The sequence below is a fragment of the Mandrillus leucophaeus genome, unplaced genomic scaffold, assembly GCF_000951045.1.
Source record: "Mandrillus leucophaeus isolate KB7577 unplaced genomic scaffold, Mleu.le_1.0 Scaffold510, whole genome shotgun sequence".
In the NCBI taxonomy this organism is placed as follows: Eukaryota; Metazoa; Chordata; class Mammalia; order Primates; family Cercopithecidae; genus Mandrillus; species Mandrillus leucophaeus.
Genome location: NW_012105476.1, coordinates 910,325 through 925,246, shown reverse-complemented (window position 1 = coordinate 925,246; position 14,922 = coordinate 910,325). Strand labels below are relative to the sequence as shown.

The 14,922-nt window shown below is 52.6% G+C and overlaps 1 protein-coding gene across 1 annotated transcript in view; it reads left to right on the top strand.

The window, feature by feature from the left end:
* The window catches only part of LOC105551235 (putative ciliary rootlet coiled-coil protein-like 3 protein), a 99,316-nt gene that overhangs the window by 23,182 nt on the left and 61,212 nt on the right, over nt 1-14,922 (top strand). Inside the window, 10 exon segments of the mRNA XM_011996401.1 lie at nt 588-705; nt 3,759-3,862; nt 4,508-4,705; nt 5,887-6,019; nt 6,265-6,471; nt 6,579-6,904; nt 7,232-7,414; nt 7,902-8,046; nt 8,488-8,634; nt 8,931-9,161. Coding sequence (XP_011851791.1) covers nt 588-705; nt 3,759-3,862; nt 4,508-4,705; nt 5,887-6,019; nt 6,265-6,471; nt 6,579-6,904; nt 7,232-7,414; nt 7,902-8,046; nt 8,488-8,634; nt 8,931-9,161 — 1,792 coding nt within the window.

The window sequence follows — 14,922 nt, the reverse complement described above, 5'->3', positions numbered from 1 at the left end:
GCAGCCGCCTGTCTGGGTGCCTATGCCTGGGTAGCAGGCAGGGACCTGGTGAGGGTGTGCTGGCTCAGCAGCTATCCCTCTTGGGGACAAGGCCACAGTTTCTTGCCACACCATGTCCCCAACCTGGCTTGACCACAGCAGTCTGTGGAGTGAGGGACTCCCTGGTCCACCCCCACTGCCCCCCACCCAGAGAAGGAGGGCAGGGCTCTGAGAATGGGGCACTGGGGCCACATCCCGGCTCTGGTGTGGACCACCCTGTTTGGAGAGGCAGGTTTTCTCCATAGAGTGAACTCCAGGCCAGACTTCAGGAGGGGGGAACCCTGGAAGGAGCCTGGGGCTGGCCCGCTGCTTGTGGCGCCTGGCCGTGGCCCCCCAGGTCCCCCTGCAGCCTTACTCACTCCAACTTCTGAAACCCCGAGGCATGCAGGGGGTCAGGGCACAGGGTTGCAGGCACCAGCCCCTGTGGGAGGGAGACGTCCAGGTGTTCATGCCTTGCTCAGATCTCTCCATGGTCGTGGGACCCCCTGAAGCTGCTGTAGCCTTGGGTAACGTGGCTCTCCAGTCAGGCAGTCCCTGAGGGCCTGAAGGTGTTCCCAACAGCCCTCCAGCAAAGGGGGCCTGGACGCCCAGCCCCTGCACGCTACGGGCACCATGGGCAAGGATTTCCCCAGGAAGAGGGGCCCCCCGGAAGATGTGCTGTTCCAGGTGGAGGCAGGAGCCGGAGGGGCAGCCGCAGTTCTGGCCTCAGGCTGCCTCTACAGACGTCCCTCAGACAAGCCTGTCCGGGAAGGGCCGCACTCACCCCCACGGGGGCCAGGTCCCAGCCCCGAGCCCCGCCACAGTTGCTTCTCCTAAAAGGCAGATGTCAGACACACCAGCCGAGGTTTACCCCCTGAGAGGGAATGCCGGCCTCTGCAGAGCGCCAGCGGGACCGTGCTATCAGCAAGGAGTCATCGCCTACGCTAGGCCTGCTGGCTCGAGGCATTTGAGCAGATCTCCTGTTCCCCCCACTGCCTGGTCCCCGTCCTGGTCCTCAGACCTCGGGGCAGGTCATCTGATGAACACAGGAGCTGATTCCGCTGTGTGAGAACAAATGCCGGAAGGAGAGGGTCCCTGAGTTCAATTTGGCATTTGATCACCCAGGTCTTTATTTTCCCTTTGTCCTTGAGGGAAACTCAAGGTTGGTTGACAGTTGCTTTCTCTCGGCACGTTAAAGATCTGCTTTCTCCTTCTCCTTCCGCTGCTGCCGTTGAGAAGTCAGCTTCCAGGCTGCCTGGATTCTGACTGGCTCCCTATCAAGGTAACGTGTCCTCTCACCTGGCTGCTCTTAAGATCCCTGCTCTGACTTGGTGGTTGTGCCATGTCCCTGTGTTGTGTCTGCGTGTAGATTTATTTGTTTATCCCGCTTCAGGGCTCGTGGAGCCTCTGCGTCGCTTGTTGTTTTTGGAAAGTCAATATTCTTAAACATTGCCGATGCTCACCACCCACCTCCCCTCCTCTGAGCTCCGGCTAGACGTGTGTTAGCCATTCTGTCTGTCTCCCAGGCACCGTTCACGGTTTTGTTCCTTTTATTACCCTGGACTATATTCCAGATAATTTCTTCAAATTTCCATTTCTGTCTATCAGTTTTCTCTTCTGATGTCTAATCTCTGTTAAATTTGGCTACTTAGCTTAAATTGCAAATATGGTATTTTTCATCACTAAGAGTTCTGTTTCATTCTTTCCTATATATTAAATAGCTTACTCTTAACTCACATTTTCTTTCTTTCCTCTTTGAGACAGAGTCTTGCTCTGTCACCCAGGCTGGAGTGCAGTGGCAAGATCTCAGCTCACTGCAACCTCCGCCTCCCGGGTTCAAACGATTCTCCCGCCTCAGCCTCCAGAGTAGTTGGGATTACAGGTGTGTGCCACCGCACCTAGATAATTTTTGTATTTTCAGTAGAGATGGGGTTTCACTGTGTTGACCAGGCTGGTCTCAAACTCCTGACCTCAGGTGATCCGCCCGCCTCAGCCTCCCAAAATGCTGGGATTACAGGCGAGAGCCACCTCGCCTGGCTTCTTAACTCACATTTTCAAGCCTCTTATTTATTTATTGGAGCATGTTAAGAATAGTCTTTTTGTAGCCTGTGTCTGACTATCTAATATCTGAAATTCTTTAAGGTCTGATTCTGTTGTTTCTGCTGGTTTCTGATCATGGTCCTTTGTTTCCTTGTGCCTTTGGTGATTTTTTATTTTCTAACTAAAGAGGGGTGTCCCCTCCAGAGGGTGTATGGCCAGGTGTGCGTTCAGAGAGTCATGCCCTTTAGAGGGTGCATGGTCAAGTGTAATGGGCACAGAGGGGCGCACCCTCCGGAGAGTGTATGGCCAGGTATAATGGGCACAGAGGGGCACGCCCTCTGGAGGGTGTATAGCCAGGTGGAATGGGCACAGAGGGACGTGTTCTCTGGAGGGTGTATGGCCAGGTGTTATGGGCTTAGCTGGGGGGAACCTCAGGTGCGGGATCAGGTGAGGGGTTCAGGCAAGCTTCATGAAGATGAGATGATGATCTAATACCTGAAGTTCTTCAAGGTCTCGTTCTATTGTTTCCACTGGTTTCTGGTCATAGTCCTCTGTGCGAGTTCTGGAGAACAGGCAGGATGTGAGTGCTCTACCTGAAGGCAACCTGGAGGAGCAGGGGTGGGGTTGTCACAGGCAGGGAGAGGTGGTAGGAACACAGTAGCCCCCTGAGTTCCAGAGGTTGGCGAGCAGGAGAAGGCGAGTGCAGGGCCTAGAAGGTGGTGTGGAGACTCTGAGACTCCTGGCTTTCATCTTAGCTCCTTGCAAGGCTGGAAGCACTGAACACACACGGTTCCCCCATTCCTGCCCTCAACACAGAGTCCTCCCACTCGGCTCCGTTGCAGCCTAATCACTGGCCTTGTCTCAGCAGTGACTTCCCACCCTCCTCCCTGCTGAACCTTGGGCCCCAGTGCTAGAGGCTTCTAACGTCAGTGGCTTCCCCACCCTCCTCCCTGCTGAACCCCAGTGCTAGAAGCTTCTAACGTCAGTGGCTTCCCCACCCTCCTCCCTGCTGAACCCCAGTGCTAGAAGCTTCTAACGTCAGTGGCTTCCCCACCCTCCTCCCTGCTGAACCCCAGTGCTAGAAGCTTCTAACGTCAGTGGCTTCCCCACCCTCCTCCCTGCTGAACCGTGGCCCCAGTCCTGAGGCTTCTAATTTGCTTCTGTGTCCCTGGCACCTTTGAAGTGCCAGACCAACACCTGGACATCTTCAGGAGCCTCCAGAGTAAGGAGAAAGACTGTACTGGAGAAAGGAGGCCTGTCCTCTTCCCTCAGAGTGGGAGGGTAGGAGCCACGTGCCGCCGAATTGTCTGCCCCATGCCCCAGGAGGGGACCGGGCCTGGTTCTGGAGTGTTCTGAGCCTGAGCAGTTCCCGAGAGTAGCTGGGGAGCTGAGACTGAGTCAGCACCTTCTCTCTTCAGGGACCGACAAACCCCACCCTTCCACCTCCATGCACGCAGGCTGGCCTGAAAGGGCTGAATGTGGTCATATCCCCAGGTCATCTCCTAGGGAGAGGCAGAGTATGGCCCCAGGGTGGGGTTGGGGGAGCCCATGGCTCGTTCGCCTGTGAGATATGGGGACTTTGGGATGCTGGGTCCACTTCCAGCCCCCATGGAGAGGGACATGGCACCTGGAAAAGAATGGGCTTCAGGGAGGGTAAAGACGCCCCAGCCTGGAGTGGACAGGAGGCCTCTTGCTTTCAGACCCGGCCAGGGGGCCTGGGGAAGCCCCGGGACCTCCTTCTCCTGTGGAGACAGGCCGTGGTGCTGGGGACAGACCTGGCGGAGCTGCGAGCAGCCACTGAGAGGTGAGTGCCGGCTGCCCCACCTGGAGCCAGGCACCAGGCTGCAGGGAGCTGAGGCCCCCTCCGGGGGAGGGGAAGTGGTGCCTGGGGCGGGCCCTTCTGTGGGTGCAATAGCCCTGGCCTGCCGGCTCCTCAACCAGCCCTGGCTGGGCCTCAGGCTGGACAGTGGGAGCAGTGATGAGGGTGGCCGAGGAGGGCAGTCAGGGAGAGGGACAAACAGGCCAGGGAGGTGGGTGGGGGACACCAAGGAGAGATGAGAGGAGGGTGGACAGGACATTGTGGGGTGGGGGACACCTATCCAGATGGAGCTTCCGTGGTCTGTCCAGCCTTGCTGGGTGCCACACTGGAGGTCAGTCCTGATACCACCCCACTAGCCCTTATGTAGGTAGCAGCTCCTTGCACAGGAAGAGTCAGGGGCTCAGAGGGTCGATGACTCAGTGAAGGCTGCTGCAGTCTGGCCCCGCCCCTGCTCACTCCTCCCCAGCTGCTTCCTGGCATTTGGTGACACATGGGAACCGTCAATGCCATGCAGCGGGGGCTTCTCCTGAGGATGGCCAAGGAGGGGGTCCTCTGTGGGACTGATGGGACCAGGCCCTCCCTCTGCAGATGGGTCCTGAGTCAGCCACAGGTGCTGCCCTTGTCTCCCAGGGGCCTCGCTGACCTGCAGGCAGACACGGCCAAGACAGCCCGCCGCCTGCACACTGCCTGCCTGAACCTCGACTCCAACCTGCGACTGTCGGCCAGCAGCACGGCCAGCACCCTGGGGCAGCAGCTTCGGGACAAGGTTGGGGAGATGCTGCAGCTGCAGGTCCGCTGGGACACAGAGAAGGTGGCGCTCCAGGCCAGGTGGGTGCCCAGGGTCAGCAGGCTGGCACAGGGAGGGCCCGGAAGGGTGGGGCCCATCCAGCCTGCCCAGCAGCTGTGGATCCCAGATGTGGTCACACCGTACCAGGGGAGGTGGGGCCCTGGCGTCACTGGTGGTGCACACTCTTCAGAATCACCATCCCAGTGGCTGCAGGGCACTCCCCTAATGCCCAGGAGGCAGGCACTGGGGTCTCCTACAGTGGGGGTTTCGGGGAGCACAGCAGGGAACTCACTGGGTTTGTGTCCTGGGGGTCAGCACCCGGAATTGGAGTTTTCAGGACTTAAAGCAGGGCACGTTGTTCCAGGGGAAGAGCTCACCTTAGGTAAATTGTTTAAAAACGGAGGCAGGAAGAGGGACCAGGCCTCCTCCTGCCCCACGTGAAGGACACCCACACCCTCTCTGGGGTCTGCGATCTCCCCGTGACTGTGGAAGGTTTTGGACCCACCACCCACATCGGGGGCTCAGAGGTCTCTTGAGGGCAGCTTCAGCAGGAAGTGGGGAGGTGGCTCCCCAGTGGAGGTCTAACCTGCTGGCTGTGGGGCCGACGCCTCACAACCGGGGGTCTGGGGCCCACTTGGCCACAAACACCCTGCCAGGCTGACAGGCAGAGGCCCTCCCTACCCTCAGGGGGTCTAGCTGAGTCAAACACACCACAACCTAGCCCCAGACGAGCAGGACAGGACATGGGGGCCCAAGGGCTGCAGGGGCCGCACACCAGGGCCTGAGCCACAGGAAGGCGGACCTGGGGTCTTTAGTAAGAAGGTGGGTCCTGGGAAGGAAGGAACAGTAAAATCACTTATTGTCAGACTGATGGTGACAGGTGCTCCAGGCAGAAGGACTGGCCGGACAAAGGCCTGCAGTGGGCACTCCCTCTGTTGTGCCATAAGGACGGGGCAGAGCCTCGGGCAGTCACTGCATCTGAGGCTGGAGCGCTGGTCAGGGTGTGGGCCTTGACTTCTGAGACCGTGGGAGCCACTAGAGGCTCTGTGGCAGGAGAGACGCATGCTCAGACCAGGGACGGAGGCCACTCACACAGAGGCATTACCCAGCACCGGCAGGGGGGCCACTGCACAGAGGAGTCTGGGCAGAGCCAGGGCATGCTTGGGTGCCCATCCTCTGGGCCCTGCCCTTCACCCTCCCCCCCATCCCCAACTCCTCCCAGACTCTCGGAGCAAATGCTGCTGGTGGAGAAGCTCACAGAGCAGAATGAGCAGAAGGCGAGGACCATCGCTGCCCTCAGAACCGACCTGCAGAACCTGGTTGGTGGGCGGGACGGGAGTGGCTGTGTGGTAGGGGTCTGTCTGCCACAGGAAGCCTGGTGCAGTGGTGGCCCGGGGGGGCGGCGGACGGCCTGCAGGGCAAGGTGGGGTCCCTGCAGTGTACTTTGAGGCGCATAAGGAAGGTGCGGCCCCTTGCCTGTCCTCCCAGTGGCGAAGATGGAGGTGGCCCACAGGGACCCTCAGGACTGTCTGCACGGTCCCCATCAAATCATGGCCCTGTGCTCTGGGCCTCTCTCTCCCTTCCTCTCTGCACCTTGAAGGTGGCCCAGGAGGACGCCCAGTGCCTGGAGCTGTCGTGGAGCAGCATCGCTGAACTGGGGGAGCCACGGCACCCATTGAGGAGCCCCCAACGTGCCACATCCCCCCATCAAGGGGCGTCCCCACCACATACCCACTCCCCGGCCACCCTGGACCCTGTACTGCAGGCCGTGCGGGCAGCCATCGAGAGGCGGCGGCGGCAGGAACAGGTGGGCAACCGCAGCCCGCAGGACCCCCGTCTCCCTGAGGGCAGAAACATGAGTTCCTCAGGCTGAAGGATAGTTATAGGGCCTGCCCCTGAGCCCCATGGCCCCAGGGAGGGGCTCCAGTGTGTAGGGGGGTCCTTTTGGGGAGTCTCAAGCCCTAGTGGGCCTCAGTGGGCAAAGCTTGCCTCGGTCAGAGGGACCCACACCGCGTCCCACCCGAGCAGGAGCTGTGCCTGCAGCTGGAGTCCTCCCAGGCAGTGACAGCCGGGCTCCGGGAGCAGCTGTCCGAGTGCCAGCAGGAGCTGTGGGCTGCACAGAAGCTCCAGCAGGAGCGGGCTCGGGAGCAGGCACGGGAACGAGAGGCCCTTCGGGGCCAGCTGGAGGCCCAGAGGCTTGAGGTGCAGCAGTGCCGGGCGTCCTGCAAGCTCCTGGGGAGGTAACGGGGTGAAGGGGTTGTGTGGCCTTGCACAGGGAGTGTGGGATCCTGAGGGCCCAGGGCTGCTGTCAGGACAAGCACCTCTAGAGCTGGAGGGGATGCCAGCCAGGGAGGGGTCCTTTCCTGCCAGCAGAGTTCTGTGAGCACAAGTTGAGCATGAGCCGGGGTGGGCCACACCCGCCAGTGAGACCCTGTGTGCTTCTCGGGATCCCTCTGCCCATGCAGTCTCACAGGCTGGCATCCACCCAGCCCCAACTGCCCACCAAGGCACATGGTGCACCTTGAATGTGTCCAGGGCCGCCCCCACTCTGGCCCTTCCAACCCCAGGGAGAAGGCTGCTCTGGAGATGGTGGTGGAGGAGCTGAAAGGGAAGGCAGACGCTGCGGATGCGGAGAAGCAGGGGCTGGAGGCCGAGGCCACGGAGCTACAGAGAAGCCTCCTGCTGCAGGCAGAGCGGAGGGAGGAGCTGGCTCTGCAGAGGGAGCGGAGCTGCAGGGCACTGGAGACCAGGTGCGCCGCGGTGGCTGGGTGGACAGGGCCCCTCCCACAGGAGAGACCCCGCTCTGCCACCATCAGCCACTTGGCCTTGGGCCACGGGTCTGCTTCTTTACCTGTCTCATCCCAGGGTGTGGTGGCGGCCCTGACAGGGCAGGGGCAGGGGCTCTCCAGGCTCCTCCCCAGGCTGCACCATCCTCCAGACCAATCCTCACTCCCTCTGGCCCAGTGCCCCACCTGGGTGCACATCCACCACCCTGTGGGCCCAGCAGATGTGGAGCCCCACCCCTCCTGTCCCCCTGGAGGCACCTGTGCCTCCCCGACCCAGAAGCGAAGCCCGGAAGTGAAGGGCTCCCTGCCTTCCTGGTCCTTCAGGGACTCCATGCTCCTCCTGGGCCTCCCTGGGCTTGGAGGGAGTTGCAGGCGGTCGCCTGCCTGAAATCCCATGGGGCAGCCACTGCTCACCCTGAGGGACCTCCCGCCCTCTGGTCTGGGGCCTCAGTCAAGGCCGCCTGCAGCAGCTGGAGAAGAAGGTCTCTGGGCTCAGAGAGGAGCTGGCATCAGCCCGGGAGGCACTGAGCACAGCACAGCTGCAGCGGGATGTCGTGGAGAGCGAGAGGGAGGGCTTGCGCAGCGCCCTGGCGCGGGTACGCCTCTGCTCCCCCCAACCCCACCCCGCCTCCCGTCTGCCCCCACCCCCCCCAGCCTCACTGACCTGGCCTCCCACTCCCTCTCTCCTGCCTGCCGGGACCCTCAGCCCATCACCAGAGCTCCCAAAGTCACCAAAGGCCTCTCCCGTCCCCAACCAGTAGGCACCAGGCTGGCCCAGCTGCTCTCAACCCTGCTGGCCACGTCTGCTTCTTCGTGGCTTCTCCTTGGCCCACCAGCCACCTCCTCTGGCTGGAGCCTCAGTGTCTGGAGCCACCCTTGGTCCTGAGACCTCCCCACTGTGGCGACCTTCCCACCATGTCCGCCCAGGAGCTCTGGCTTGCACACTTCCGCAGCTCCGGGCTCACTCCTTTCCCACCGGCAACAGCCCTGCCCTGGAAGCTAAAGGTCCCTCCCTGGCATCCCCCTCCCTGCCCCAGGCCGAGTGCAGCAATGCGGACCTGGAGCTTCTTGTGAGGCGGCTGAAGTCAGAGGGAGTGGAGCAGAGGGACTCACTGGCTGCAATGGCCGCCTTGATGGAGGCGCTGGCTCAGGACAAAAGTGACCTGAACCACTTGACCCTCCAGGTGAGACAAGGGCCAGTGGGGCAGGCCTCGCCGGAACCTGTTTCCCAGTTGGCTGTGGGTCTCCAAGCCCTGGGTCTTCTTTCCATTCTCCCAGATCACTTCCTCTCCTGGTCCAAGGTTTTGGGGACAAGGGAGCCTGACTGGCCCTGGCCAGGTCTGAGGGAGGGAAGACGGTGCCCCTGGGGCAGGCCTGAGGGAGGGAAGACAGTGCCCCTGGGGCAGGCCTTGGGAGTGGCTGGCCTACAGGGACTGAGGGTGCGGGGAGTGGATGCAGAGCCCCTGACACCTGGTGGCAGCTGGAGCAGGAGCGGGACCAGCTGCGGGAGCAGCAGAAGACTCTGGAACAGGAGCAGGTCCGGGCCAGGGAGCAGCTGGCCCAGGCGGAACAGCAGCTGGTGCTAGAGCGGGCAGAGTGCAGGGGCCTGCAGCAGGCCTGTGGGCACCTGGAGCAGCAGCAGGAGCAACTAGAGGGGCAGGCAGCCCTGCTGGGGCGAGAGAAGGCCCAGCTCCAGGACCAGGTGGGCCAGGTGAGGACGTCTGCAGGGCGGGCTGCTGCCGCCGTCTGGGATACGGCTGGGTCGCAGGTCCTGCCTAAGGTACTTCTGGGAGTCAGGCAGGCTCAGGATATCCAAACCAGCTCTTTCTGTCTGGGTAACGGATCAAGCCCAGAGCTGGCCTCCCCGTGGGGGTGGGGGCAGGGCAAGGGTATGCAGAGAAGATTTCCATCAGGCCTGGCCTCTATATCCATCCCGCCACTTGGCAGGGGAGCCCGGGCCTGAGGCCAGTGACTTCTGCACGCTGGGCCCTTAGAGAGCTTTGCTCTTTCCTCCTCTGTCTTGTTTCTCCCTGGTCCACATCCACACAGCTGAACTCTGCGATTGCGTATGCACTGGTGCCTTCGTGCATTCATTCCTAATTTCCCCATCTTTTGCTGAGGAATCTCAACTCACTGGAGAAAAGAACAGTCTAGGTTTTTTCCAATCCTGCCTCGTTCATCCACGCAGAAACCCTGCCCGTACTGGTTCAAGCCCCCGTGGCTCAGATTCTGCAGCCCCTGTTACATTCAGGACAGTTCAATCCTCCTGTTTTCAGATTCTGTCTTGTCCTTTTCTGGGGTCATCTTTTTCCTCTTTTTCTATTGACATTTTGTAAGTCAGTGTACAGTGTCAAAGAGTTTTGACCATTGTACAAACCTGGGTAGCCGCCACCAGGATCAAGACATAGAACATTTTTGTCAGCCCAGCAGGTTCCCCCACGTGCCTTCAGCCATTGCCCAAAGCCCCTGGCTCCCACCCAGGCGGCCTCTGCTCTGATGTGCAGCGCCACGGACTGGATGCACCTGTTTTAGAGTCCCTTATGAATGGAGCCATGCAGTACAGACGCTTTTGTGTCCAGCTTCTCTCTCTCAACATCATGTCTTTGAGATCCATACATGTTGTTCAGTGTATCACTAAGCCCTTTGTTTTTAACTGCATAGTTATATTCCTTGGGATGAGTAAACCACATTTGCTTATTCATCCACCTGTTGCTGGACATTGAGATTGTCCACACAAGTCACACAAGACTTGCTGAATCAGAAACTCTGTGGGCGGGGCCCAGAAATCGGGATTTTAATGAGCCCTCCTTGGAATTCTGCTGCACACTAAAGTGTGAGAACCACAAGTGTATGGTATGATGTAGGAACTAAGGTCCATTATTTTTCATACTAATACCCAGTTTTTCCAGCACCACTTTTTAAAACTCTCTCCTTTTGTCCTTGATTAAATTTGGCAACTTGTTGAAAATAAATTGATCATATATGTGGGATTTGTTGATCTGTGCAAGTCAATCTATTCCTTCTTTCACCAAAACCACAGTCTTGATTATGATAGCTTTTTAGTAAGTCTTGAAACTGAGTAGTGTACACACATCCACCTTGTTATTTTTCAAGATTGTTTTGGCTGTTCTAAATCCTTTGCATACTCATATACATTTTAGAATCATCTTGTCAATTTCTTCTTCCCTCCCCTGCAAAATAGCCTGCTAGGACTTTGATTAAAATTGTTTAGAATTTATAGATCAACTTGTGGAAATGGACATCTTAAATATATTGAATATTATATCCATGAATATGGTATATCTCTCCTTGTCTTTATTACTCTCAGCCACGTTTGTAGTTTTCCATGTAGAGGTTTCTTGCACATCTTTGATTAGGTTAATTCTAAATTTTTATATCATTAATTATATTACTGTTTTAATGTCGTTTTCTTGTTGTTCATTATTATAGAAATATAATTTCATGTGAAATACAATTTCGTATGTTTATTTTGAGTCATGTGACCTTGACAAATTCACTTATAAGACTAAGTACAGAGCAAAGTTAAATATAAGTGGTGAGGGTGGCCATACTTCCACCAATGCAAGTGGGGAAATAATTTGATGTTTCACTATTTAATATGATGTTATCTGTAGGCTTTTCACAGATGCCCTTTATCAGAGTAAGGAAGTTCCCTTTCATTCCTAGTATGCTGATATTTTTTAAAATTTATAAATGGGTTTTGGCTTCTGCTGAATGCTTTTTCTGGAACTATTAAGATGATCACGTCATTGTTCTCCTTGTGCTGTTAATGCAGTGAGTTATACTGGTTAATTTTTTAGATGTTAAACTTGCATACCTAAGTAAGCCCTACTTTGTCATGAGTTAGTATCCATTTTATATATTTTTTATTCAACTTAAAATATTTTGTTAAAGATTTTTGCATCTCTATTTGTGAGTAATAGTTCTGTAATTTTCTTTCCTTGGAATCGTCAGATGTGGAATCAGGGTTGTGCTGGCCTCCTAAAATACACTGGAAAATAGTCTCTCTTCCTCTATTTCCTGAAAGTGTTTGTGTAAAATTGGTATTACTTAGTTCTTAAATATTTGGCAGAATTCACTAATGAAATAGTGTGAGCTTGGAGTTTTCTTTGTGAGAAAGCATTTGATAATGAATTCAGTTTCTTTAACAGATATATAATCTATTCCAATTTCTTACTTGCTTTTATGGCTGTTTCTTCATCTGCGTCCTAACAATTTTGCATGTTGGGTTTTTATTATCAGTCAACTCAAACTATTTTCTCTTTCCTCATGTGATTTATTCTGTGCCCCATGGATTATATGGACATATATGGCCTAAATTCCAAATAGGGTTTTTTTTTTTTTTTTTTTTTTAATTGAGACGGAGTCTCACTCTGTTGCCCAGGCTGGAGTGCAGTGGCCGGATCTCAGCTCACTGCAAGCTCCGCCTCCCGGGTTCACGCCATTCTCCTGCCTCAGCCTCCCGAGTAGCTGGGACTACAGGCGCCCGCTGCCTCGCCCGGCTAGTTTTTTGTATTTTTTAGTAGAGACGGGGTTTCACCGTGTTAGCCAGGATGGTCTCGATCTCCTGACCTCGTGATCTGCCCGTCTCGGCCTCCCAAAGTGCTGGGATTACAGGCTTGAGCCACCGCACCCGGCCCCAAATAGGGTTTTCTAAATGTCTAATTGTTATCAATTTCTAATATAATTCCATCATGATCAGAGGACATACTCCATATTATTTGGATGGATTTAAATGTCCCAGTCTATCATCTATCTTGAACATGTCAAAAGAATGTGTATTATGCTATTAAGAACCCAAAAGCAAATGCAACAAAAGCAAAGACAAATAGATGGGACTTAATTAAACTAAAAAGCTTCTGCACAGAAAAAACAAACAAACAAAAAAACCCAGCAGAGTTAACAGACAACCCACAGAGTGGGAGAAAATCTTCACAATCTATACATCTGACAAAGGACTAATATCCAGAATCTACAAAGAACTCAAATCAGTAAGAAAAACAAACAAACAATACCATCAAAAAAGTGGGCTAAGGACATGAATAGACAAGTCTCAAAAGAAGATATACAAATGGCCAACAAGCATATGGAAAAATGCTCAACATCTCTAATTATCAAGGAAATGCAAATCAAAACCACAATGCTATGCCACCTCACTTCTGCAAGAATGACCATAATCAAAAAATTTTAAAAAAAAAAGATATTGGCATGGATGCAGTGAAAGGGAACACTTTTACACTGTTCGTGGGAATGTAAACTAGTACAACCACTCTGCAAAACAGTGTGGAGATTCCTTAAAGAACTAAAAGTAGATCTACTGTTTGATCCAGCAATCTCACTACTAGGTATCTACCCAGAGGAAAAGAAGTCATTATACAAAAAAGATACTTGAACATACATGTTTATAGCAGCACAATTTGCAATTGCAAAAATATGGAACCAACCCAAATGCCCATCAATCAACGAGTGGATTTTAAAAATATGAGATATATACATATATACACACACTCCATGGAATACTACACAGCCATGAAAAGGAATAAAATAATGGCACTCACAGCAACCTGGATGGAATTGGAGACTATTATTCTAAGTGAAGTAACTCAGAAATGGAAAACCAAATATCATATGTTCTCATTCATATGTGGAACCTAAGCTCTGAGGATGCAAAAACATAAGAATGATACATTGGATTTTGGGGACTCGGGGGAAAGGGTTGGGGGTGGTGAGGGATAAAAGACTACACATTGTGTACAGTATACACTGCTCAGATGATGGGTGCACCAAAATCTCAGAAACCACCGCTAAAGAACTTACTCATGTAACCAAACACCACCTGTTACCCAAAAACCTATTGAAATAAAAAAATAAAAAAATCAACAAATAAAGTGTGTGTCAAAAGCATACTTGGGTTTTGCCTTTATATTTACTCTGACAACTTCTATCTTTAATCAGAGTGTTTATTAGACCACTTACATTTAATGTAACTATTAATATGCTTTATTTACATCTAGGTATTTGCCATCTATTTGTCTCATATTTTAAAAATATTTTTACATTCTTCCTTTCTGGCCTTCTTTGGGGTTAGCTGCATATTTATTTAGTATTCCATTTTATGTTCTCTATTGATTGTTTTTAGCTGTGTTTCTTTTTGTTAGTTTTAGTGATTACCCTAAAATTATGATATGCACAGCCTATATCCAAATACCATATTACTTCACAAACAATGTAAGATCCTTCCAGCAATATATTCCGTTTATCCCTTGCTGTGTTTCGAATGTGTCCCCTCCAAAATGTAGGTGTTGCAACGTGATGACTGATTGTGACAGTATCAAGAGGTGGGACCTGTAAGAGATGATTTAGGCCATAAGGGTTCCACCCTCATCAGTGAGATTAAAGCCTTTATGAAAGGGGCTTCCTGTAACATTTGTGTCTCACTTCCCCTTGTGCCTTCCACCATGTGAAGATGCAGCACTCTTCTCATCCGGAAAATGCAGCATCAAGGCACAGCCTGGAAGCAAGAGTAGTCCTTGATAGACAATTGAACCTGCCAGCACCTTGATTTTGGACTTCCCAGTCGCTAGAACTGTGAGAAGATAAATTAATACATTTCTGCTCGTTATAAATTACCCAGTCTCAGGTATTTTGTTATAGCAGCACCAATTTACTAAGACATCTCTTCTATCCTTTTCACTCTTGTTGTTCTGTTTTATTTCTGTATATGTTGTTATAAACCTTATACTACTTTACTAATATTTTTTATTTTTAAATGATTATTTTTAACCATTCACACACACACACACTCATCTTTTCACAAACATTTCAGTTATTTGGTAACATTCTTTACCTTCTTGAGTGTGTTTTTAAACATATTAATTACAGTACTTTTTGGTGTCTTTGTCTGATAACTCTAACATCTGGATCCCCTAATGAGCTATTTCTATTGTCTTTTATTTGTTTATTTTCAGTAGTTTGGCCTTGTCTCCTAGGATGCTTAAATTTTTTTTGTTTTTTTATTATGCTTAATAATTTTTTATTGAATGACAGACTTTGTGTTTTTGTAGATGTAATTCATAGACATAATTTAAGGCTTTGAATGATACAAGCTTCTTCCAGAGGCAATTTGCTTTTGACTTCGGGAAATCAGAATAGGGATAAATCACCTTTATCCAGTCGAGGATTTAGCTGCTTTGTAACTGCACTTCAGTGTTTTCTGAGAAGTCATCTATTTCTGGCTTACCCCAGGGTATAACTCTCCTATGTTCCTAATTGGAAATCTCAGGTGTTTACCAGGGTTCCTACTCTTTAGTTAGTCCTAAACTCCAGGTTTTATTTTCTCAACTCTATAAGACTTTCAAAAGTCCTATCTGACTTCCCAGACTCTCAACTGCTATTTTTTTGTTCAGATTCTTAGTCTACTGGTCCTTTACTGCTTCTGAATTATAAAAAAA